Consider the following 26,197-nt stretch of genomic DNA (forward strand, 5'->3'; position numbering starts at 1 on the left):
AGTGTTTTCCCGAGAAATTTTGGTGCAGTCGATTTTTGGAAAAAAAGAAGGTTATACACTGCCTTTTTTTGCCTCGAAAAAAAAATTGTCTCAGATCGTCCCGGAAAAAATTTTTTCTTATAGAACGTGGCCTGTAGAATCCATAATTTCAAACAGTTCCAAGATTGGGCTACTAGTTCAAAAGTTACAGCCCTTTGATTTTTCTTTCGAAATTGGTTTCTAGTCTGTAACTTTTGATTGAGAAGTATGATCGAAAAAGTACGAATTGTTTTGGATTCTACGCACCAAAATTAATAAGAAAAAGTGTTTTCCCGAGAAATTTTGGTGCAGTCGATTTTTTGGTAAAAAAAGAAGGTTATACACTGCCTTTTTTTGAACCCCGAAAAAAAAATTGTCTCCGATCGACCCGGAAAAAATTTTTCTTATAGAATGTGGCCTGTAGAATCTATAATTTCAAACAGTTCCAAGATTGGGCTACTAGTTCAAAAGTTACAGCCCTTTGAATTTTCTTTCGAAATTGGTTTCTAGTCTATAACTTTTTTTTTAGAAGTCTGATCGAAAAAGTACGAATTGTTTTGGATTCTACGCACCAAAATTAATAAGAAAAAGTGTTTTCCCGAGAAATTTTGGTGCAGTCGATTTTTGGAAAAAAGGAAGGTTATACACTGCCTTTTTTTTGCTACGAAAAAAAAATTGTCTCAGATCGTCCCGGAAAAATGTTTCTTATAGAAGGTGGCCTGTAGAATCCATAATTTCAAACATTTCCAAGATTGGGCTACTAGTTCAAAAGTTACAGAATTTTCTTTCGAAATTGGTTTGTAGTCTATAACTTTTGATTGAGAAGTCTGATCGAAAAAGTACGAATTGTTTTGGATTCTTGAGTTACAAAAACAAATACTGCTTCCATAAAGGTATTTAATTACAAAGTATTTGAATACTTTAAAGGATTTGAATACTAAAAAGTATTTACAAAATCGAATACTGCCCAGCTCTGATGCTGATAGATCATTTAAACATAATAATTCATAGAAACAGAAACATTTGGACCACTACAAAAATTACAACCCCTGCAGTCGAGGATTGATGCGTGTGAGATTTATAAGAATTTAGGTAAGTATAAAACGAGAATAAAATTAACTTTGAGGGTTGCATTGCATTACTCATAGAAACGTTTCAGGGCAGATTTAGTTCTGATTACAGTTCGGAATAGCCTTTCAAGAGATTTTTGACTAAGGCGTGGATAACTCTTTAAAACCTTGAAAGGTGTTTTAGGTAAATAAATACAGTAAAAAACACCTATAAATGTTTTTTAGAGATGTTTCTGAGACTACGAGTTACTCAGCAGTCAGCATGATCCTGGCAACGATTTACTCCCATGTTTCGATCATCTTGAGCATGTTATACAATATCCATTATCCAAATATTCAAACTTAGTAAGTTTGTAAATTTGTCCCTAAAATCTATAAAGCTTTGGTATGACGTTGGTACAGTTCTATTAGCCCAGTGCATGTATGGGTAATACACAACCATTCTATTATAATAAAAACGCAACGATCAAGTATAATACCGAGTTATAAGTCGGGATTAGATATTATCCAGATTTACACCTTGAGATTAAGTGTAATCACGATTTAGACGTCAGGATTAGATATAATGCCAAGTTAAATCTTGAGAATAAGTATAATTCTTACTTACCTCTCAATATAATTCCGACATCTCGAGATTACATAATTTGTCATAAAGTGTAACGCATAGGGAAAACTTGTTTTATCAATATATGGATTCCAAAAATTACTTTCAAGGGTTCTAAAGTTTGCCAGAAATTCTAATTAGTTGTATATATTTTAGAGATTCCATTATGGTATTAGAAAGCAGAAGGTACCAAATTCTAAAATTTCTGAACTTGCTAATAGTCTTCTTTTTTATAATCAAACATGCTGCTAAACAACATGCTTTTTAGACCTACTGTAACTGCCATAGCATGTTATAATTGCGCCTAGTGCAAATGTATACTTATATATTACGTCATTTTTAAAAATGTAATTACAAACTTTCTAATAAACAGAATGAATTTGCTGCTTTTGAGTATATATAGAATGTTAGAAATGAAGCAAACTGAAAGACAAAGAACAAACTGCAAAAATTGTGTTTTATTAGGTAGTGATAATTAGCATTATTAGGACAAAGGTTATTATGAGGAGATGTACAAACATAGGTTTAACGAAACATAGAAGAAAAGTTAATGTAAGAGAAATTATACTTATAACAAATTACTACAGTTTTAACTGATATGTATTGAAATTCTAAATGATCACAAAAATTGTACGACTTAAATTTGTATAAAAGGGTGACCATACCAAGTAGTAAGCAACTACAGTTGGTCGGTTCCAATTTAGTAGATTAAGTAATAATAATAATAAACTAAATCAGTTTATGTTACATTTTGCAGTAGTTGACCATAAATAACTTGAGACATCACTCATCACGTGAAAAGAATTATTTCCTAGATCGATATACGAAGTTTAGTAACTCAGTATTTAGTCCAATAATGAATTCCACGATACAAGGCAAAAGATAGTTATTGTACAAGAAATACAAAGTATCACCCCAACGCATCTCCAATAATCTCACACTTAGAAATACAGATTAAGTTACATAAACTGGTATTACACAATATATTGCATCACTTGAAAGATTGTCGATAATTTTTTTTATGAGGTCTATGTCACTATTTACACATATGCTAGCAAGTAGTCTCAAGCACAGGGCAACAGCAAGCGCTGGGACAAACCGACGTAACACCGTTGCATGTGGGAAGAGACTGAGCCTTTGGTGGCGGTAGTGCTGGTTGGGACCGTGGTGAATTTTGAGCACTAGAGCATTGACGCTCAGCACGAGCCAGCATACCCGATAGAGCTCGTAAAGTAAGATGTGGTGAAGGGCAGTGAGGTGGGGAAGCGGGCCGGCAGGACGCCGAACCCGCTGCCCCGGGCTAGAGCAATTTTTCTCCAGCTGAACTTGATGTACCGGAACTCGCTGTACAGTCATCTGTCCCAATTAGTTGTCAGTTAACTAATTCCACGTTTACAAACTGTTTAAGCCTTTCCAAATACACGTTATATAATTCAACGTCATTATGGCCGGCACCCTGTAACAAACAGAATTACATTATAACAAATCATTGCTTATCTGGCTTAAACAGCCGTTTATTCACAAAAATTAAAAATAATAGTTATTTAAGCATCAAGAGCATTAAGGCGATATTTATGCCAAGGGCGACAGAGCCCGAGGGCCTCCGGCCCGAAGGATTGTGTCGCCCGAGGGTTAAATATTGTGTAATGCCTGAGGTGCATACAACATTTTATTTTTCATCGTCCCAAAGAATGCATTTCAAATATACAAATGTCATGATTATTGTTTGCCCAACATTAAAGTGCTTCATACGAATCAAGTTGCATCTTTTTTATTCATTCATTCATTCACTTTTATTTAATTCCTTCGACAAATAACATTTGTATGGAACAAGTCAATATAACATCAATTTAAACAAACACCCAATTAAATATTGGAAGATATAAAAAATTCTTGTATGTTGTAGAAACATTACATAATATAACTCCGTCAATCAATTTGGCCGTTTGAGGGCATGAGATGACAATCCATTATGCCCTTGGGCGTAATAGACTGCTTCATATATCACATAAAAGACAGATATAATTGACATATAATAGGCAAATGAAAAATAAAAACATTAACAAATTAAGCCTGTCCTAACCTGCTCTAACACCGTGTACATTCCAACCAAGGGAGGGCACCAAGCCTCAGGATAACCCACCCAGCGGTTCTATGGCGTTAGAGGTACAAACTGCCTCTGCCAATCCCTCTACATCTACAGGCTGTAGAAGTGAAAAAGTAGGCATCCTACCCAAAAGATATAGTGGACTGTGCCTACTTTCTGGGGGACGCTTTGAAGGTGTCTACCCAAAAACCAAAATATAGGAACATTAATCTCGTGCTGGGCTCCGCCGTCCACTTGCACCATTTGGTATGAGTCAGCTCGGACACAAACCACAGAATTAGAATATATTTACTCACTCTCACTTGAAATAGCTAACAGGGGAAATGTAACCTTTGTCAATAAAATTAGGCAGGTTTTATCTAGCGTTTCCACTACTTGGGGCAAATATAATTCACTGGCATTCTCGAGTGAGGCTTCACAGTCACTATGGACGTATCTGATTTCACACAAACAGTAACCGTCAGGGTCCCTCAGCTTACAGACTGGTGTTCCTATATGAGAGATATACCAGATCTGAATTTGATCAAATCCATCAAACAGTTAAAACAGTAGAGTAAGCACCAAAAATCGATTTGTTCAGCAGACCTACATCACTCTCACTCCTCAATACAACTTTACCTTCCTCGTTCGCAAGGAGGCTAACAGACATAAAACTACCACAGCCGTTACACAAGTTCTCCTGGGTTTGCCTCCACTTCATTCCCATGTGCAAGATCAGGCGTTGAGGGCAACCTTACGACGGCGAACAAAGGGATGGTTGAACAACAGACGCAGTGAGGTAGACCACTTTCAAATTCTAGATGCGGCAGTCATACATCTGCCCATACTGGAAGGCACTGTCTCTCTTCGTTGCTCAATTCATTATGCGGGTCACTCTGTAATTGGGCGCATGCCTGTTGAGGGCCCAGGACAAGAAAGGGATAATAAATAAAATAAATTATAGTATTTCAAATGAAGTAATGTTCAGTGCTAGTTCTTAGTGAAACATAATGAAAAAGCTGACAAAGTGGTTAGAACAGCTCTCCCCCTTGCAGTATCCACTGCAACTAATCTAATAACTCAAGATATCCCATGCAAAATACACAGCCAAATGGGGCTTGATTACCGCTATGCGAGAAATAGGCCATCACAGGAACATCTCGTTGTTTGGTGGGATTTTGTATAAGATTATTAATGAAAAACCTGCGCATGCTGGTAGGCATACTCTCTGGCCACTGTAAAATAAACAAGCACATGTATCACACGGGTTGGGCCGACATACATTTCATAAAACAGTTACATAGCGATTGTAGCCAGCCCAATGATAATATGAATTAATCCAAATAAATAATAAAAGCAAGCTCATTTACTGATTATTTATTGTTGCTAATGAGCCATAAGTTGGCCCCACATTACATGGCAAACTATGTGTACAAGTTTTCTTGCCAAATGAAAGCTTGTGAAGTGGTTCGTACACATTATTACATACTTCATAACAGTATCACAAATTTTCCTGGTTAGCATCCTTTGAAACAGACTCGTAGGAGAACGTTTACCAATGTTTGCCACATAATGTGGGGTCAGCTATACACAAGTAAGGGGGCACGTCATAGTGAGAAGTGCAGATTTTCAACTTTTATCAATCCCATTTACAGTGTTGAATGTTAAAAAAGTTTGCGTTTATTTATCTTTAACACAATTTTAATGTAATTCTTTTCCAAATGTTGGTCTGTATCGTATATGCTCAACGGCAAAAATTATAATGACTATAGATAATAGAAAATACCTAGTAGAAAAATTCATTAAAAAGTACAAAACCTACACATTTATTATTGACTTATGGTGCAATGATAACGGGAGGTGAAGGAAGGTCTTGATAAAGCCTAAAATATGTAAACACCACGCACACTTAATGATCGTAAGAGACTTTGAACAAATAACTGATGCATGCTAAACTGCAAATACAGAATCCAGTGACAGATAAGTTTTGATCCAGACCAAGAAGAAATACGATACACTTATAATTATAACCAATTTTATTGACTGAACCTTTGAACCCTATAATATTACAGGCCCTCTGTCTATTCCATAATCTGTCACTGAACCTACTGATCAGCGAGATCAATTTTTCGTGGATTTTCTGTATACAAACATCGCAGTCATTAACTTGATTAAAAGAAGAGACTTCATTTTGTATAGTATCGAGCATAATAAGATAAAAACTCTCACCTCAACCCATAAAGGCTCAACCGCACGAGGGCATTTTTCGAATATTGTGAGTCCATGTGAAAAGTCTATAACCTCATCTTCAGTACCATGAATAACTAACGTGGGCGACGTAACCTTGGGTACTTTATCAATACTGCAATGTTCAAATTAAACAGATCGTCACATAATAGCGCAACTTACCTGGGGAAGGCATCAAAAAACCAAGTTCTCTTGGTATTAGGAAAGGCCACTCGCATACCTGACATAAGAGGTGAGTGTAAAATGACAGCACCAACTTCGTAGCGTGCTGCGAGATCAACCGTGGGAACAGTTCCGATACTCTGTCCATACAAAATAATATTCTCCGGGCTAATACCGTAACGAGTCCGTAAAGCGAGCCATGCTGCGTCGATGTCCGCGTACAAATTTTTTTCTGAGGGTTTACCAGCACTTACACCGTACCCTGAATAATCGTAACTAAATATATTACAATTTATACGAGATCCTAGTCCCAAATAGAAACTACTCATTTGTCCTAAGTCGACAGCATTGCCGTGTGAAAATAATATGGTAAATCTGGCAGTGTTACTACATCGCACAAACAAACAGGCAATTCGATTGCCTCGATTAGTCCTAGTAAAAAAACCTTCTACATTTTCTTTTTCACGCTCGGAATATTGCCACTCCGCTCGTTCGGTAAGTGTTAAGGCGTACTTGCCGGCTCCATCTGCGTGAAAATCGTACGTCGGTTCAGGTGGTAAAAATGCCAGTTTCGCCGCTATTCTACTTGGACACGGTGGGCAGCAAAACAAGCAGCACAACTCACTCCAACTCAAACCATTCATTTTACGATATTCCAAAAATCAAACGAAGATAAAACACACCGTTACAACATAAATAACAAAGATTTACAAATCAACTAAAATAAGGTATCTGACGTTCGTTGTTGACAACGCCATTTTGTAAAGGTTTGTTCACTATCGCAATTTTCACAAAACAAACCACAAACTTCTGCATGGTGCCATTTTTCTATACTGTTGGCTGCACTAAATTCCAAGGGCGTAGCTAAGGTGGGGTTTACACATTTTATAAATTTAACACTGGGTCAGAATTTTTGTCTATGAACGATACTGACGGAGTAAGAGGCGTTGCGGCGAAGGGGAATGTAAGGGGAAGTTTGGCAAATGCAAAATGTTTGTTTGTTAAACATACTACTACCATAGACATAATATGTCTATGACTACCACCTGTGCTACTCATATACATATGTGGTGCTACCACAAAGAAAGATGCATAAAACCTGTAGATGAATTTGTTTAAAATTGCGATAACGATTCTCATGACTCGGAGTTGAAAATATGCGAAAAAAATCGTCTAAGCCCCTTCCCCCCCCCCCTCGAGATCTCTATAGCGTCATTTCCAGAAGACTTTAGGTATTGTCTGGAGCTATTAAATTCTTGGCAAAGTTTTTCAGACTGTTTCCAAAGCATTTTATATCGTTTAAAGAGCTTTCCAGCAGGTGATAAGACGCTTTTCCAGAGTATATTCTCAGACCCTTATTTAGGTTCGTCTGGCTCAGCAAACTACATAGAACGCACCGAGTTTTTCGAACTCTCTAACCTGAAGAGCCTTCTATCGAAGACTGAAAGATTGTTCTGAAAAATCGGTTTTGGGTTACACCAAAAATTAAGCGTTAATTATTCGCTTTTTTTGGCACCCTGATAAAAGTCAATCAAAACCCGTTATGTAACTATCTGTTATACCCTCAAGCTCTAATTGTGCGTCTTACTGACCATTAATTGGTACTGGTTACCGTCATGTAAAACAGTTAAGGAATACCTAAATATTATTCATATTGGAATCTAATCGAAAATAAGGTATTTTAAAAACCATTACCCCACCTAACTTTTTCATAAATGAATTTTTTCTTGGGCAAAAATTAGGCGCCAATTATCGCATCTCAATGTGCCTTTAGAATGACATTTTGCGCGCCCTTCGAATGAAATTTTGTGGCCTAAGAGAAAATAAGTTATTTCAATACAATTAGCGCCATCAATTTTACCTAGCCACAGGTAACTAACTAGCGACATGTAACTGCATGATAGCTGCAGAAGCAAAATAAGATTTAAGCAATTTTGTTTCAACAGTGTTGTCAGTTTCCCTGACAGGAGACATATAGAAAACATCACCATTGAACATTGATTTTTTATTTATATAAATAATGGATACAGTAACCATCATGAAATAAATATACAACTCTCAAAAGAACGGATAACGTACATAGGTACAAGAAACATATTCCTTTTAAAAACAGTTTTAGTACATTGTAAACAATGACTACTCATAACAAAATGAAAGGAATAAAAATTAAGAGTCAAGACATAAATTAGCTTTGATCCATTAAAAAATAATCATTGTGTATGTTAGCTGTATCCTTTTGAATTGATTCAAAAATAGGCAGCAAATCTGGAGTACTTTTGATTTGAGTAACAAACTCATTAAGATGAGGGTTTTTATCTGAAACAAGCCAATATGTAAGCAATTTAAGCAATAATATCAACATACCAGCATCAGGAATCATTAATAATGCATTGATCGCTCGCATAGCAGACCTCTTTAGTTCGTCTTGTTTTTCATACTCTTGCTTAACGGAATTCGCTTTAACCTTCATTGTGCACGTAACACGTAGAGGATCTACTAGTCTGTCTAATCCTAAACGGAAAAAAAATTAAATTAAAATAACACAATTGGTAATGCCATACTTTGTAAAACAGCTCCCGGACAAATTTGTGCGAGACGAGCAGCCATTAAGTACGTTAACATCTTGATGTCATAATGATCTTTCAAACCTCCCTCCACATGATTGAGAAATTCGAAAATATCGATTCGATCTAGACATGAATCCAGTAAGGTGTACATGCATTCGAATGCAGCTTTACGAATATCGAGGCCATCATCAACAGTATGCTTGAATGGACCCATTTCCACTTCTCGAATCAGTTCTTTCTGTTAAATGCAAAAGTTATTGCTCTCAATTTTGTTTATTAGTCAAAGATTATACTACACTAGATAGATAACGCCTGCACAAATTCCACTCCTTCCTTAATTTCTCCTCCAGAATAAGGTGACCCATGCTTTTAACACAATCATACAACTTTCCACTTTGTACTAATTAGTAATGCTACAGTTTATATTTTGTTATTTTATAACATACATGTTTGCAAATTATTTTATTATTATATTTACCAGAACAATGGATTACTGTATTGTTTGTGTATGATTGCAAGTTAATGAAATCCTTATATAGGCGTTCGTCAACTCTCTGAATCATTGAGTTTGATTAGAACAACGCAATCAAACAAATTGATATTTATTTCTTAAATATGAACATATTGTATACATATATACAGTGTCAATTTGAAAATTTGTACCACAAATATATGAGTCGCAACAAAAAATCACAGCCAACCTGCGCAGTTCAGTTGAAGCTGGATATTTAAGGGGGACATTTTATAGGCTCGTTATACATGAAATTGGATAAACTCTCTAATAGGGGTAGAAGCAATCCTTAAAATCTAAATAACGAAGAAAGGTTATACAAATGTCTATTCCGAAATATTAAATACTTGTTTCTTTTCAGTACTTATCGAGTGTTCTGAAATAAAATAATAACAAATCAATTTTGTTTTGTTGTTGACATGTCCAAGACAGTTTATACATTGTGTGGCAGAAATTTTAGGTTTTGTAAGGCTTAAATTATTTTCAAAAATGGTTTTTATTCTTTAACTAAGAATCAAAATTATATTGCACAGCTATATTACACTACATTGAGGATACCCCGAAAAATAAGATTCCCACAGTCTAAATCTATTACTTCGTAGCTAAGGTAACGACCATATGCACGACTGAGCAATATAAAAATTGCCAAAAATAAATAGAGCCATATTGCAATGATCACCATTACACCCTGGGCCAAAATTGTGCAATGTGCTACTGAATAACTTTAAAAGAGTAAGATTAACTAAAAACCTATTTCAAAATATTGAAGAATGGATGGTGACTTACATGACACTTCTAGACAGCATGTTAATTACTCTTACAGACATGAATCACATTTGCCGAAATACTAACAAAAAACACATAACAAAAAAAGAACAATGCAACTTTATGTTGACTATGTAGACTAATAACAAATACACTTTGCTCAGGGCTGTATACTTGGCTCTTTTCCTCTTCAACTTTTAAATTTTCAAATTCACTTTCTCTCTCTCTTGTAGATATTACAAATTTTAATTCATAATAATCTCATGTATTGAACACATACAATACGACATATGAGAATAAAGTCAATTATTATAACATTTGTGGAGAATTTGTTGTACTATTATGCATCTTTTACCAAAATTTCAAATCAATAACACTCTCCGGCAGAGTCTCCAAAATAGCTGCTTCTGTCTGGTTGGGAGTAAATAAATAAAGGAAGATATCATATTTGTGTGTATCTTCATTCAGATGATTGATTCTTTTGTTTCATAATAAAAGCTCCCTATAGCATTTTTACGGAACTATCTTACGGTTAGGCTATCTAGTGTAGTATTATCTTTGTCTAATTATATACCTTGACTTTAGTCTCCCTGTAAAGATGAGGTAAAATGGTATCGAGTAAATCTCTAATAAGAGATGGTTTGTTGTGGGCCGCCGAGTTGAACGCAACCAAAGCGACTCGTCGAACATTAAGATCTGGATCTTGTATAGTGTTGAGAAACTGACCGATACACTGTCGTAATAATGGGTCGATAGCTTGTGGTTGGTCCGATATAGTAAATTTGACAGCTGTAACCACAGTTGTCCGCATTAACGGAGAGTGGGAATTTAAGTATTCTTGTAGCTGAGGTAGTAAGTTCCCCGGATCGATAAGTGTAAGCTTTCCCAGACATTCGGCCACAACATTTCGTGTTCCTTCCTCTATGCATTCGCAGTGGAGAAACAACTGCTGCCAAATGGCCGGCACAAACTGAATGATTTGGTATGGCGATGCAGATAGACAAGTGATAACCTAAAATTATTTGCTGTAACAATGAAAACTAAATGCAAACACATACTTCTTTCAAAGAATGAAGTAACAGATATTGACGTTTGGGCTGATTTTCTATTTCTTGCAAAATAAATGGCAAATATTGTTGCAAATTGCCAATCGAGACGCTACCCAAAGCATAACTTGCCGCCGATTTCACTTCCTCAGATACCGCCAAAAACGAATGCAGGATAACTTCCTTTAGGTTACCGACAGAACTAAGATCCCTGCAAATATTCAATTAGATTTGGATATTACAAAGGTAACGTCATTGAATTTATAACTATCAGAAGCGCAGGTTATATGGCACAAAATGTGACAGTTTTCAATAGTTTAAATTGCAAGACGTAGATGTCTCTACCATCAAGAAAGATGAATAATAACCTCAGTTTTTTACCTTCCTTAATTATTAAACAAGCAAGATTCAAGAATCTGTAATGAACCCACTATCTCGATTTGTAATTGTTGCATACAGAATTCTAGGTACTCAAGAAAAGTATTTGTAATGCATTTATGTGGCACACAAGCATGGATGTTCAATGACGCAAGATAAACATTCGTCCTTTCATAAATCGTGACCTACTCAACATTCCTTAAAGAAGATTGAATTACATATGTACAGGAAAGCAAAAAATACGTAGGCATCCTTGATCATTGCGACAGAAATGAAATGTATCTACCTATATCTATTCTTCATTTTTGTGTGTGTCGGTCAAACCACCTAGAATCACATGTCACACCTGGCAATTTTCATACCAAATAATAAGGTCGTTAACTTGTTACCTCTTTACTTTTAAATTCTCGCTCATGTTTGAAATTTGTTCTTAATTCTCGAAAATCTTTGAATACCAGGTGATCCAAAAATATGGACAGTTGAATTTCCCGAAAAACAAAACATTGATAAACCAACTGTTTTGTGCAGCGGTGGACCACTTTAGTGGATAACTAAATAATAATCACAGTTAATAAAAATTAATTTATCAAACAGGCGCACTCTTTAGTTCATGTTTTCAAATATTCATTACATTACCTGTGCTAATAGTTATTTTATATCATCCAGCGTAGACGAAGTACCTACTCGATCGAAACTATTAAATCAATATCATATCCTAATTGAATTTAATTTATAACTACATTCAATAAAATTCAACATCTTTATGGAGTGCTTTCAAATCTAATTAAAAGTGCAAAATTTTGTAAACGAAGTTTCTGTTAATTATTGGAAAAATTGGTTAACTATAAATTATTAGTAACCATAAACGTCAATATTTGATAAAATAATCCTTCAAGGACTGCACTCTTCGTTCCTCGAAATCAGAGGTTCCCAAACTTTTTTTTGCAAAAGCCTTCGCGAAACAAGTAAATAGGTTTTTGCCCTAAGTAACTTTAGCGCATTTTCCATGCATTTATCAGTACTTCCTAAAAGGCTATGACTATGTTCTTCTTTACTAAAAGCATCCATGCTAAAATTTCAAAGAAATATCTTCATAAATAAGAAAGCACTGCACTAACGATTGAACAAGTAACATATGAGCGGGGGTAAAATTTCTCCAACTAGTGACTAGTAAGGCTCACATTCTGATCTGCCACTTAATCTCACATAATCAAATATAAAAATTTGCCAGGATGTAAGTTACTTACATTTCTCTGCCAATTTCACCCACAACGAGTAGTGAAAAAATATGCTGCGAATCACACCTCGCAATTTGTATATTGTTGATAAATTGATTGACAACGGGCAACGCTTGGTTCTTCTCCTTTACTGTAATGGCAGCCACGCACTTGGCTAATGAATAATACGCCTGCTTGTGAAGAGTGCTGCTCTGATTCGTGGACATTTGGGAGATCGGCTGTAATAGCATTTGAAGGAGGTCATGGTAGCCTGCACCCGGTAATCCGCACACCACCAGGCTTTGGAAAAACTGAAGCATTGAATTTAGGGCTGCACCTGTGGAACAGAGTTACAACTGACGCAATCACGTGCTCGTAATTACCTTGTAATAAAGGAGACTTGACTAAATTCATTATTTCGGGTAAGATATTAGTAGAGATGTCCTGTAAAGCTTCGGGTTGAAATTCCGCCATGGACTTAAGGAGAAGTAATGTCCACTGTGCGATTTGCAAATCAGATTCATCTAATAATGGTGGCAGTTCAACAATGACATGATGGAGTAAGGTATCGTAAACGTAAGGCGTATAATTTCTTATGAAGCAGTCGAGCAACAACAAAGTACTTAATTTTAATGCTCGCTGATTTTTCCGTAAGAATGTTGCTAAAACTGGTACTACTTCATCCTGAAACATGTTAATTAATACCGCTTTATGTTTGTATAGATTACGTACAATTATAGGCAACTCCACACACAACGGCGATGCCGCGATTTTAGTTAAAGCTTTGACAGTCGTTAGACGAGTTATTTCATTTTTAATGCGATCCAAAAATATAGGTAGACACACAGGAAGTTCGTCTGTTAACCCATCTCCTAAATTGCAAATAATTTGACCCATCGTGGAAATGGCACGTTCTTTTACTTCCTGATCAATATCTGATGCTTTAAGTCGGGCCAAGGTACATTTGTATATATTTTTAGTATAAGGGGTATAGTCGAATGTCGGATGACAATTTAAAGGGCGCATGACTTTAACTAATTCTTGCAGAACAAGTAGTGCTTCTGCCGTTATTTTATAAAAACTGTCGCTAACCGAGTGCACAACGGGCAAGAGTAAAACAGACATGTACGGATGAAACACTTCTGGTGGATGCGACGTCAAAAGACAATAAATGAAAGATAGAGCATCAATTTTCATATTGCTGCTTGAATACTTCTCACTAAGCGAATATTGAATACCGGGTATAAGGTCACCTATGTGGTTCGTTAACGCACCGGGTAATACACCACACAGTTCTTTAAGCAACTGGAAACAATCTTGTCGGGTTTTAATGCTTTTTTCTTTCATTTGTCCATGAACTCCTTTCACAATAAGAGGAACTTGTTGCTGTAGAAGGAATATGGGAGATTCTTCTTGCTCATTAGAATCGGGTGCCATATTGACAGTGATGGAGCGTTTGGTTTGCTTCAAAAGAGCGATGTAGGCGTGAAATATATCAGACTTAACGTTCTCCTCGCGTTCTAAAAAAAATGCCAAAAATGTACAACAATCAGTATATAAAGTAGGTTCGACTAAAAAAGTAACAACCAATACTAACACATAGTACCTATGTTTTTTTTTATATTACTTTCTTATAGTTTGGATTAGAATCTATAGATGATATACCTATTTGCTACATAAGAATAATATGAACCTTTATTATTTGAAAATAAGAAGAATTTAAGCTTAATTACTTTTATTGACAGGCGTATGACTCAAGGTCTGGTTCAGACCACCTGAGGAAATCAAAAAATTAAAAACAGCCTCTCTATATTCGTAACTTTTATATCCCCAAACCTGAGCCCCACCTATGGTTGCCATCTCAAAACTCTGCCAACTAGGACAGGAGGCGTGAAAACCCCGGATTTAGGGATTATAAACCCAGACATATCAACTGAATTTTAGAAAAAATATTGTCTAAAGAAATAGTCTTTGAAATTCTACTTTATTTTTATCACTCACTAGACTGTTTCAAATTCAATAATAGTATAAAGGAACAAGGGATTAAAAAGAGTGTTTGTTCCTGAGAGAATGGTTTAAATTTAATATTTTTAAGGGAACAAAAACCAGTTTAATCCAGTGTTGCTTATACTATTTTTTCCAATACCGATCGATTTAAATCCATTTTTCCATGAATTGTTTACAAGAAAACAAAAACGAGGGATTAAAACTTTATTAATCTCTAAGGATTAAAATTACTTGTTAATGTACAAAAATTAGGGATTAAATTCAAGAAAACAATGCAGGTATTGGAAAAATTCCTTTCTTTGGTCCACTGTTATGCCTCTAGTGAAAATATTCTTTCAACGTTGGCATTATGAGCAGGAATGCAAAAAAAGAACCAGACAATTTTCAATAACTTTAATAAGTTTAATCAGGATTCGGTGTGTGTAACCAAAGGTGATTGGCGCCTTAAAAGTTTATCTTGTTTTGACAGAAACTCATAGATATCTCAGTAGCCTTAAACCCGGACTACCAATGAAACCCCGCCCGGACGCTCCCCGGACGCCCCCTAAACTAGGACAAATCCGGGGAAACCCGGACGGATGGCAACCCTAGCCCCACCACATATTATAGTCTTTTTTCGTATAAAAGGGAACATTTTCATTCGTTATTGAAGCATTGATGACTATTTTTCAGAGTGCTGTACTGTATACAATGTTACAGTACGTATTTTACAAGACAATTTATTTTATTTAAAACATAATACCTGTAGAAATGTGTTGTCAACTTCACTGACCCTAGAGAAACATTACCTTTAAAACGTGTAATTAAAGCAGCCGAAAGCGATCTGTAGAACTCTGGTAATAATTCGTGCCGACTTGTTATAACAGACTCTAAACATTTCGCAGCAGATCTTCTAACCTTCCAACTCATATCATCGTCGTCACTATACTCATCATTCTCCTCATCGTCGTCATCATCATCAGCCATATCATCGTCTTTACTGTCTTGAAATTCATCGTCTTCATCATAATTGTAGTTGGGATCGTATGTCATGTACTTAAGGCATAATTTTATTATCTAAAATTAGAACAAATAGCCGCCATTCTCGAGTCGCGTTAATCATTTACCGCTGGAATATGAGGTGTTATTTCTTTCGGGCAACGTTGCACGAAAGCTTCGAAAGCTTGGAGGCAGAACTCTCGTGTTTCGTCGTCCTCTTCGTAACTGTACTGTAGTATTATGGGGACAAACCTTTCTATGTGCTCCCCAAATCTGTGACCTGACTGCCGACTGATAAAATAACAAATTATGCAATGAAGTATCAAGAAACCAGTAAATCTAGACGCACAATGAGACACAAGCGGCGCATTCGCTTTGTATTCTGTTGAAATTTGTAACATATTGGGTTTACCAACGGTTTTCGCCGTACAATCCAGCATGGGATTAAAACTGTATATTAACATGTTGGTTATATCCTAGTGCAAATGCAATTAAATTACTACAAAATCTATGTGATGCGGCTTGTATATTTGTAGTAAACACCCTCATAACACATATGTACACAATAATTTCAATAGAATACAACATATGTGTTTTTTCCCATGCGCCACGTGTCTTAATATGCACCTAGACTAGAGAAATTGTTTTTTCTTGTATTTTGGCACACTTATAAGTTGACGGTTGAAAGTAACAATTGCCTATAATTTGGCACCATGTACTTGAAAGTGTAACACAATATAAGGTTATAAATCATTATATCTGTCAAGTTGGAGTTCATGAACGAAATAAGAATGGCAGTGTAAAAATAAAAATCTTACCAGACTGCTGCCAAACATTGAATACAGGTACGGCTTTTGGGACTACTAAAATTAACCGCCAGTCCATCGTATAAATGATCAACTAATTTAGTATACAGAGTGTTATTGCATGATAAGACCAGATTACTACAAGCTACTATCGTTCGTTTTCGGACCGCTTGCCGCAAAGAATACAGTTGAGGAAGAAGTGCATTTAATATAGATATGTGAAATGAAGATAACACATTTCCAAATCTCGCTAATAGATCGGCCACAATGTCCAAAGCTTCTAATTGCACCGAGACGTCTTCCTGTAAAAAAAAACCATTTGAATATCCACATATTTAAATTTAAACTAAAAAAAGTGATGACAGGTCCAAATTGTTAAGATCTTTAGTAGAACCTATAGAAATGAATTAACTTCAAAGTAATGCTTGTAATGTCAGAGTAATGCATATGATAGTAACGTATTTTTAACGTTATTTTTCACACATTAAATGCGTGTGCGTTTTTACAATTTAAAACCCATTTTTTTCAAAACTTACAAGTGCTTTTGTTGTTTTTTTTCTGCACGTTTGTATTTCTGTGAGTGATAAAAAATGCACAATGATGCAAATTCCTAAAAATTATGCCATAATACGCGTACCCGCCGACTGCAGCAGGTTAATCGCGTTCGTTGCTAGGTTCAGTGGCAGAGCAACAGTTGCGCACGTCGTGTCAACATGTTAAACTCCACCGAGTGTATATTTTCTTAAATATTTTCTATGATTTTTGGATTATATATGTTAATTTATAAATGAAAGACATTATTATTATTAATACAAGAACTTCATACATCATACAGTCGTGTATGCAAGAAACTCTACAAGAAAATGCATATAATTTCCTATACAATATCTCATACAAGAAATGATACAAAAAACCATATACTGTCATACAGCCTTTAGCTAGGTTCCAGTCTAATGGAAACACACTTGAAGCTACTGGGAAGAAAAAGCACTAGCGACAGAATCCTCTGTTCCAATTGGCCAATTCATCTACATTTATTAAACAGCTGTAGAAGGAAAGAGAGTAGACATTCTAAATGAAAGATACCTTTAGGTAAACCTTACCACAGAACAACTTAAAAAAAATTTCAGCAAGGGATCCTTGATGCTATTTTAAACCTAAAAGAGGGAAAAGTGTGTCCCCTGTTCTTAAGTTCAACCTTTAAGTTTGGTTAGCTGCTGGTTTACCTGCCCCAGTGTGCGGCTCTGAGACACAGTATCTAGCCTGAAGCAATGGGAGGGCTCAACACTTCGTGCTGTTGAAAAGGATATTTCTAAGGTGACCAATGTAAACGTCTATTTCCCGGAGAGCACCGACGAAACACGTGCACAAGCAGAAAAGCAGCTTAAGCACAAGTGAATGGCTCAAGAGAAAGCAGGATCTAACTATACCAGCATTTAATATTCTTTCAAGCTTGATGTAAATAGAATCCTTTATTATTTGAAGGCAAAAAGAACCCCAAAATAAGTGGTTGTTAGGTTCTTCAATGATCTAGAGCTACTCTAGAAGCAAATCGGGGAAGTCACAATTATCCTAAAGGGATCAAGAGATTATTAGCATTGTTTTGCAACTAAAGGGCATTATTATTATGGACTATAATGGGTTCTGGCCCTTACATCAATCATAATAACACTAGAGCAAAGTACTGTTTATTAGCACATTTTTAAAAAACGTAAACGGTCTGTCCGTGTATAGGATAAACTTACCCTTTCAATAGCTGTAGTTAAATGACCAGTGATCCTTTTGCAAATATTACCCGATAAACCTCCAGGCGCTTGAGGTAACTCTGAAATAACAGTTTTCAACCCAATACTCGAGATGTCACGCAACTGTTCTTTATCCGATATCATATTTGTACACAGAGCCTCGACGATAGTTTCAACTTGAAACTCCTTTACCTTATTAACCAATGGACCTAAGCTGCAAGAAATTTAGAGCACCTTAAATCTGCAATTCAAAGGTTACCATTTCACAGCCAAATTTTGAACTTCTCCATTTTTATCTTCTAATAAGCGCAGTAACATTCGCACTACCTTCCGCTCTGAATCGTCATCTAACTTAATGCTATCTTTCTGCAACTCTGTCATTAAATCATTAGTAGCCATAAAGCGAAAGTCTTTATCGGAAGATTGCATCTGCAAGTTTATAGGTTAGAAGTTAGAAGTCTGGGATTGCTAATGTAGTCGAAACCTTTTCTAAGAGATTTGCTATTTGGTAAGAAACACTAGCCATTTTAAAGAGTAGTTTCCGATTAAATTTAACAGTAAAAATGGTATTAACGTCCGGTAAACTACGTAACTATAAACAACTGAAGAGAAGCGTTTATAAAATACCCCACATTTCACGAATTTATTAATCGCTCTTCTTTCTCCAGTTATGCATTATTTTTCGTAAATAAACGATACTATCTAGCAGGATATCACACGACACGGCTCAGCAAATTTGCTTTTTCGAGTTTTACAAATTCACTCAGCTTTTTGACAGACTCTACTTGGCCTTGGCGATTCTGAAAAGCCGGGACGTAGGAAATTGCACCAATCAGATCGCGTCCGGAGCGTCTGCGAAATTCAAAATTCCTACGCGCATTTTTTTCAAATGAGAAAAAGAAAATCGGTAATTATATGAAGTGGTAGGTGGCATACCATTAAAAAAAGATGCCTTTTCGTCATTAAAAGCTAAAAGTTAAAGGGAGAGAATACAGATCGTCCAGAGGCAAGCAGAAATGTCTAGTTAGGCACTGGGGTCCGTACTTACTTAGATCAAAATGAAGTTGTGATGTTTGTGTGGTATTACAAACTTAGATCCACTGGGAATAAGTGAACCAGACGGAAACTGACTAGCGGAACCTTAGCACTTCCCTTCAGTAAGGGTGTACTGCATTGTCTGGAGTTGATGACAAAATTATTATTAACGTCCGCTGCAAGGCTTTAAGGTTGTCTAGCAAGATCCGTTTCTTAGGACCTGCAGAACCTCCATCTGTATCCCAGAGCAACCCGAGAACGTGGCCGTGGTCAGGAGTCGTCTGGTGGTTCAGAACTCTTGGACAACTGGTGTGTTTCTCGCACAACTGAGAAAGAACAACATCAAGGGAGGCTGATGATTTTCGGCATTGAGGAAGACGAAACTGGGAAACCATCTCGAACCATCAGAGGTGGCTGTCACAAGAGCAAATACAATTATTAGTGAATGCTCAAGGTAAACTCGATGTGTTGTTGCTTGTTGGAATCCAACGACACCAATGCATGACGTTATGTCAATAATAAAAGAATTCATTTTATTCAAATAAACCTGCAACATCGCCGGGTACCTGCGGCGGTGCAGAAAACTGATGATTATGTGTATATTATCATTTTCTTTCTTCACTTTGTTTATTCAGTTTGATTTGTAAAACGCCCATATAAAGATGGAATACAACGATTACTCATAGAAATTGTGAGAAAATTATTCGGTACTGCAACGCCGGAAATGCATTTGGCAATTATGCAAGGACGTCACATCTGTCAACACGAAATGTTATACGTTCGTAATTTTTCGATAAAAGTCGAGATAAATATAAGATGGAGTCCCTATTTTAGCTGCATACTTACTGATATGGCAATTATCGGTGCGTTGCATTTAAACAATAATATATATTTTACGTTCGACGAGTGTTTTTAATGTTCGTTACGTTTGTTTTGTGAGAAATCGTTTTGGGTGTCGTTTAAAGCAGAACAATGCGCGAATTTAAGGTAGTTGTTCTCGGTTCGGGTGGGGTTGGCAAAAGTGCGCTGACTGTGCAATTTGTTTCGGGCTGTTTTATGGAAAAATATGATCCCACAATCGAAGATTTTTATCGAAAAGAGATCGAGGTGGATAACTCGCCTTGCGTCTTGGAAATTCTCGACACGGCAGGTACGGAACAGTTCGCCAGCATGCGCGATCTTTATATTAAAAATGGACAGGGGTTTGTAGTGGTTTACAGTCTGACTAATCATCAGACATTTCAAGATATACGTAGTATGAAGGAATTGATTACTAGAGTAAAAGGTACCGAGCGTGTACCAATTTTACTTGTTGCTAATAAGGTCGATTTGGAGCATCAGCGCGAGGTAACAACCGACGAAGGTGACGGTCTTGCAAAACAGTGGGACTGTCCGTTTGTGGAAGCTAGCGCGAAAAATAGGACCAATGTTAATGAAGTATTTGCAGAAATCGTTCGCGAAATGAACTTTAGTCCTGAAAAAGAAAAAAAAAGCTACTGTTGTTGTACCGTGCTTTAATATCGGCCTCATTATGACTAATTACGGGAACAATATATATTTTGGGTAGCACAATGTTTGTGTAAACTGCTACCGAATAACTTCATGTTTGTGTCTCCGCAAATTGGAGGCCAGATATTTTTATTAATGCTCATTATGATACGTTGTCGTCGTTGTCATAAAAGGCTTGTACTGCACATTACGTATATTTTTATACAGTGAACAAACTTGATGCAAACATTGTAGGGATATTTTTATTTACATACACATTTTTAAAGCAAATCATATCTATAAGGTTAATATGTACACATTCGATAGTGCCTGAAATAATGTTTTTTACACATGAATGCATGAAGGGGCATGGGTGCTATATGGCCTAAGATCGTCTTTTTATCTAACGTAGACAAAGTCATAACTTAGCATGACTGGCCTACTTGTCGGAATATCATATCTGCATTAGTGTATTGTACATTGTTATAAACAGCTCATCCATGTAAATAAACTTACCATAAATTTTATCAAATGTATGTTTTTGTAAAAAGGGCTGAATCCATGTGTGTGTTTGATGAATGCGAATGCGGGAGTGTCTACTTATAGTTGTTTATCCAGTAATTAAAAATGTTAATAGTTATCGTGAATGTTAAGACGCCAAAAAGGATTTGTGATACATAGCTATTATAATAAATACCTTTTAAGTGGATCTGATTATTTTCGTTTTATTTAGCAGCTGCGTTCTCCAACTTAAATGTTATCAATGGTATTTGTACATTCAGATATTCATATTTACATAAATTCCCAAAATTCATGTTTACTATCATAGCAATAGGCTTGTATTATTATTAGGATATATCTATATTTTTAATAAATGTTTTTCTGTAACTTTTCCTTTTAATGGGGGCTAACAAAATTCGTTACATGAGTGAATCAACTGGCATACGGTAAAGGCTCTATTAACTTTTTTGTTAATTGTTTTAAAGAAGCTTAATGGCAGACTTTTGTTGCTATTTAGTAGAGCTTTACTGTACCAAATTTAATGACCTTTTAATAATACTAGTCATTTTAATCGTAATTTAAATATTTTATAAAAGTGAGTGTGACTTATGTAATAGGTATCCATAATAGACAATAACAATTTCTGCCTTATCAATTCCATTACCTAAAACGTTTATTAATAATAAAGTACATTAAATAATAAGCCTTACAAGCTGCACCTCATCACTACCTACCTGCGTAGTACGCTGTAGTGGTAATAACGATACAAATCTATAATTCATGATGGGAATCTTTTAGATTGGAGGATGGTTTAAGAAGAGGAAGGTAACAATTTTATAACTGCTGCCTGTGCGTTGTTTATTTTATTGGCCTCCTTAATTGACCATTTGACTTCTGTATGCCATTCTATTACGTACAAATGTGACTACAAGTTATCATTAAAGGCGGAGAGTTTTATTTTGATTAAGCTTTGTTGGACAATTTAATGATTAAAACGTACCCCCACATATATCGTGAAACAAAAACATACCCCCAAAGTATTTGAAGATTGTTGACCAAACATAAAAATTAAATTTCAGCCTCTTAGTAAATAACAATTGTCTGGTCCCCTATTTTAAAATTATCACTGTCAGTCTTTTGCATATTTTTTGTATTAGCAAACTCTACATTTTGCTCAGACCAAGTAGTAATGTGTAGTAATGAAGGTAGGGGGGGTTAGCTCTGAGGTGCACCACAAAAACATTTTAAAGTACTCCTTTCTCGAAAATCAATTACCACATTTTTTTTAAAATTGCAGCTGATAATTAAAAGTAACAAAATATACAATCCACCCGAGGTGCGTCGCCTATCATTGTATTTCAGCACTTTCAAAATACTACGACAAAAAATGATAAATTCATTGTAAAACACTTCAATTAAAGCAGAATTTTTTAACAACCTAACATCAACTCCAATTAGAGAAACGTGTTAATAATTTATTAATAGTGCAAGAAACTAAATACAGCACATACTTATAAATTTCCAACGGGCCATTATGATCTACAGGCTAGGTGGCAATCGCCACCCGCCCTCCCGTGCCAGTCCGCCCCTGGACGTTGTTATCCTCGAGATCAAAAAAGGTATCCCGAACTGTTCGAAATATCCTCTAACATGTTCAGTACTACACAGGTTTGTATGGGAACGATCGCACTACTCGACTACCGTAACCGTATTCCTCTGAAAGTGTACCTCTAAAACGTCACTCGCGCCTTCTTGTCACATCCTTCCATGGGGTGATAAAAATGACTCTCCTCGGCCACGGCGCTGTTTGCCGTCCATGTATGTTTTTATGTCAAAAAATACGAAAACCTGTGTTCTACAGAGCTAAACTGCTTGAGCTACCAGTGAGAGCTACGCTTAATTTCCCCCGATGCAACAGTATTGTGTAGGTATGAGTGTACTATGCTATGATTTTAATGTAGTCAGGGAAAAACTACATACCTAACTTAAGAATGAGCGTTGATTTGTTAAGGATAAATTACTGTTGAATTGTACTGTCCATTACATAGCAAAGGTAACGAAACATTAACAATAGATATGTATATTTACCAAATAAATGCCTTTAGGAAAAGTACAGTAAATAAAACATCATAAAAACAAATACAATGTGAACACTTAATAAAACTACTATAAAAACATATTAATGAAGTTTGGAATGTCCACTTCGATTTTCTACTTGTACTTCTTGACGATAATCTTCATTCAGCGTCTTGGCCAAAAAGTACAATTCCGCTAACGCAATGGTAAGGCTGCAAATAACACCAAGCAGTAGACGGAAGCCAAAATCTAAGGTTCCCACCAGTAACTCGATCCCATGAAATCCAAACAGGAATCCTGTTAGTACCGACACAATAAATTGGAAAACGGCAATAAGCTGCTTGTTAATTTGCTTTACTGAAAGAAAATAAAATTTGTATTATTAAATCGAGATAATTCCCTAGACGTCAAAAGTGTCACATAATTCTCTCTCATTCTTAAAAAGTTCTTCAAGAAAACTTCAACTGTCCTTAAAGGCTCAATTCCAAGAAATACGTAGAAACTCAAGAGAAGTGCATTTCTCCATTCTGGATGAACTGTCCAAAGTACACATCATGGAAAAGATTCCTGACAGAATTAAAAAAAACCTCGAAAAAAACACACCTCAAAAGTGTTACAGCATTGCCGTACAAACACGGGATGAGTGGGAGCACGAACAATTCCCCCAAAGTGAAGTGGAGACGTCTAATACACAAAAGGTTCTGTAACAAAAGAGGGAGTAGGCATCAGAGTATTTGGGATAGAACCAATTTTAATATCAAAGATTAAGAAAATCTGTCAATCTCTGCCATTATCTAACAATATTCCAGGCAAAGGTTTGTGCAATGAATGCTTATGACCAAATTCTATTGGAGAACCGAATTTGGTAAGAACCGACAGTCAGGCGGCAATAAAAGTGCTGGTGTACGTCCGAAACCTCAGGCAGGGGACAGAAAACAATACTGTTAAGCTGATATGGGTACCCGGACATTCTTCTATTAAGGGTTAATGAAATTGCTGAACGACTAGCCAAGGAAGATCGGTAATTCCCTTTTATAAGATCTCAACAGGAAGGTGGAATTGCACATGTAATAGTGGGAAAGGAAAGCCATTTTAAAAGAATGACATGAGAAATATTAAGACAAGGCTCTACTAAAGGTCCCCTCCAGTCAGGGAGGTGGAGACCTCCTGAAACTCAGTAGCAATTGACAGGTTAACGTCGAATGAAAAGACGTGCACAAAATGGGTCTTGAAGTAGACCCTATGTGTAAGAAATGCGCAGAGAAAGAAAAAAACACCACTGCATATACTAATACTAGGCCATTGTGAATATACACTTCAAGCAGATTCCTGGAGAAAAGGAAGATGCATCCAAAAATCATTGTCAAATAGGTATATCATTTTGTCAAGTGTTTAGTTCGTTGAAAGTGTAAAAGTCCATTAAAATTTTCAAGCAAACCCAAACAGTATTGCAATGATAAAATCTTAATATAGATTCTGTAAAAATTGACCATAGTGTTCTAACGATTTCACTGTCACATTAAGCAAAACAAAATTATTTCTACTTACTTTGATAAGCAATTGTATCTTCTGGGAGAGGTTTTGTAACGTTATCCACATTTTTGGTTATTGCTTTGTACTCCCGATTCTCTTGTTGAATTTTCAATCGTGAGCATCTAGCGTCCAATTCCTCATTGCGAGGAATTTCGTCATTTTTCGGCAGAATTACTTCGGAACCTAACAACAAATCGTGCAAGTAGCAATTTTCCATGTGTAACTTATTAGATAACCATATGAGATCGGAGAGCAGTAATGTGGATTTCATATTGTTGCATTCTTCATCGTAGGTGTCGATGACAACTGGCTCTAACTTGAGACTTTCGATAAAAGTTCGATCAGTTTCTGTAAGCACGGTATCTGGAATGGATAGAGGATCACTTGTAGATTTTGGCTTAGTTGCACGCATGGCACAAATGTTTGGTGGAGCATCGTCATACTGATGCAAAGAACGGATTCGTTTAATTAACTTTTCAGAAGGGAGGATTGTGATTGACGAATTATTAAGAGCTGCCTTCATTTTGATTTGTTGTATTAATCCCTAATTTATTTTGCAAATCCACATACAGTTGTTGTAACTCTTCTTGCTTTTGTTCGTAAGTAGTATCTACCTCTTCACAGTGAACGCTCATATCATCAACAAATTTTTCCCATTCTACTTTCCGGCTATTTCTCGCGAGTTCGGTTGCAGAATCCTGTGGATAAGTTGATTCTAAGTCATTAATTATGTTACAAATGCTTAAGGCTTCTTTTATTGTATCATTGACGTCTAACAATGAAAAATCTACAGACTCCTTCAGCCTATTAATTTGTGTCCCTTTTATGTCAGCTATTTTTTCTAGCAACGTAAACAGATGATCCACTTCTACATCACCACGTTTTTGCTGAAAATATTCTTTTATTTAAAATAATTGTACAAATAAAGCTAACCTCATATTCTCGAAGAGTAAATTGTATTTCACCGTGCAAAAATAATCTATGATCAAACAAACGAGTCCAAATAGCGTTAATATCTGCAAAATTGTCTTTATGAATTTTCAATAATTAAACCCAAGCAATCATTGGTTACCTTTGCAAATATCCACCGAATTCATATCAGGCACGGGACTGGACTATTGTGTCATCATATAATTATTAATATTTAATTAAATAATTGAAATTGAGGTTAGGCAAGATGCTATATACCGGGTGGAACAGAAGGAGATTACCCCGGAATCCAGATCGCAGTTTTGCAGAGCCTAGAAGCAGATCTTCTCTCACTCTGATAACCTCAAGGAGTGCAGCCTCCCACAACGGTAGGGAACCTCACTAACCTTTTTTATTTATTTCAGGACGACTGCTCAGTGGAGGCAAA

The 26,197-nt window shown here is 36.0% G+C and overlaps 5 protein-coding genes across 5 annotated transcripts; 1 reads left to right on the plus strand and 4 right to left on the minus strand.

Annotated features, from left to right (window-relative positions):
* Positions 1-2,239: 2,239 nt before the first annotated feature.
* LOC116165903 (alpha/beta hydrolase domain-containing protein 17B) lies at positions 2,240-6,974 on the minus strand. Its single transcript, XM_031480655.1, has 3 exons — positions 6,188-6,974; positions 6,008-6,140; positions 2,240-3,148 (listed from the first exon to the last, which is right to left on the minus strand). Exons 1-3 carry the CDS (start codon positions 6,829-6,831, stop codon positions 3,065-3,067), a joined length of 861 nt encoding a protein of 286 aa, XP_031336515.1. The 5' UTR covers positions 6,832-6,974; the 3' UTR covers positions 2,240-3,064.
* Positions 6,975-8,177: 1,203 nt separating this feature from the next.
* On the minus strand, positions 8,178-19,025 carry LOC116165281 (cullin-associated NEDD8-dissociated protein 1). Its single transcript, XM_031479575.1, has 14 exons — positions 18,692-19,025; positions 18,467-18,636; positions 18,208-18,421; positions 16,475-16,764; positions 15,785-15,947; positions 15,467-15,734; positions 13,404-14,191; positions 13,055-13,355; positions 12,702-13,008; positions 11,089-11,287; positions 10,605-11,042; positions 8,749-8,992; positions 8,552-8,698; positions 8,178-8,503 (listed from the first exon to the last, which is right to left on the minus strand). Exons 1-14 carry the CDS (start codon positions 18,731-18,733, stop codon positions 8,373-8,375), a joined length of 3,702 nt encoding a protein of 1,233 aa, XP_031335435.1. The 5' UTR covers positions 18,734-19,025; the 3' UTR covers positions 8,178-8,372.
* Positions 19,026-20,024: 999 nt separating this feature from the next.
* Positions 20,025-21,618, plus strand: LOC116165282 (ras-related protein Rap-2c). The gene has a single exon (XM_031479576.1). It carries the CDS (start codon positions 20,215-20,217, stop codon positions 20,758-20,760), a length of 546 nt encoding a protein of 181 aa, XP_031335436.1. The 5' UTR covers positions 20,025-20,214; the 3' UTR covers positions 20,761-21,618.
* Positions 21,619-23,379: 1,761 nt separating this feature from the next.
* On the minus strand, positions 23,380-25,389 carry LOC116165299. The gene is made up of 2 exons (XM_031479604.1): positions 24,856-25,389; positions 23,380-23,664 (listed from the first exon to the last, which is right to left on the minus strand). The coding sequence occupies exons 1-2, from the start codon at positions 25,361-25,363 to the stop codon at positions 23,411-23,413; spliced, it is 762 nt and encodes a 253-aa protein (XP_031335464.1). The 5' UTR covers positions 25,364-25,389; the 3' UTR covers positions 23,380-23,410.
* On the minus strand, positions 25,314-26,094 carry LOC116165300 (biogenesis of lysosome-related organelles complex 1 subunit 5). The gene is made up of 3 exons (XM_031479605.1): positions 25,913-26,094; positions 25,774-25,856; positions 25,314-25,727 (listed from the first exon to the last, which is right to left on the minus strand). Exons 1-3 carry the CDS (start codon positions 25,935-25,937, stop codon positions 25,347-25,349), a joined length of 489 nt encoding a protein of 162 aa, XP_031335465.1. The 5' UTR covers positions 25,938-26,094; the 3' UTR covers positions 25,314-25,346.
* Positions 26,095-26,197: the final 103 nt, after the last annotated feature.

Source organism: Photinus pyralis, unplaced genomic scaffold (genome assembly GCF_008802855.1).
Source record: "Photinus pyralis isolate 1611_PpyrPB1 unplaced genomic scaffold, Ppyr1.3 Ppyr1.4_LG3a, whole genome shotgun sequence".
Classification (NCBI taxonomy): domain Eukaryota; kingdom Metazoa; phylum Arthropoda; class Insecta; order Coleoptera; family Lampyridae; genus Photinus; species Photinus pyralis.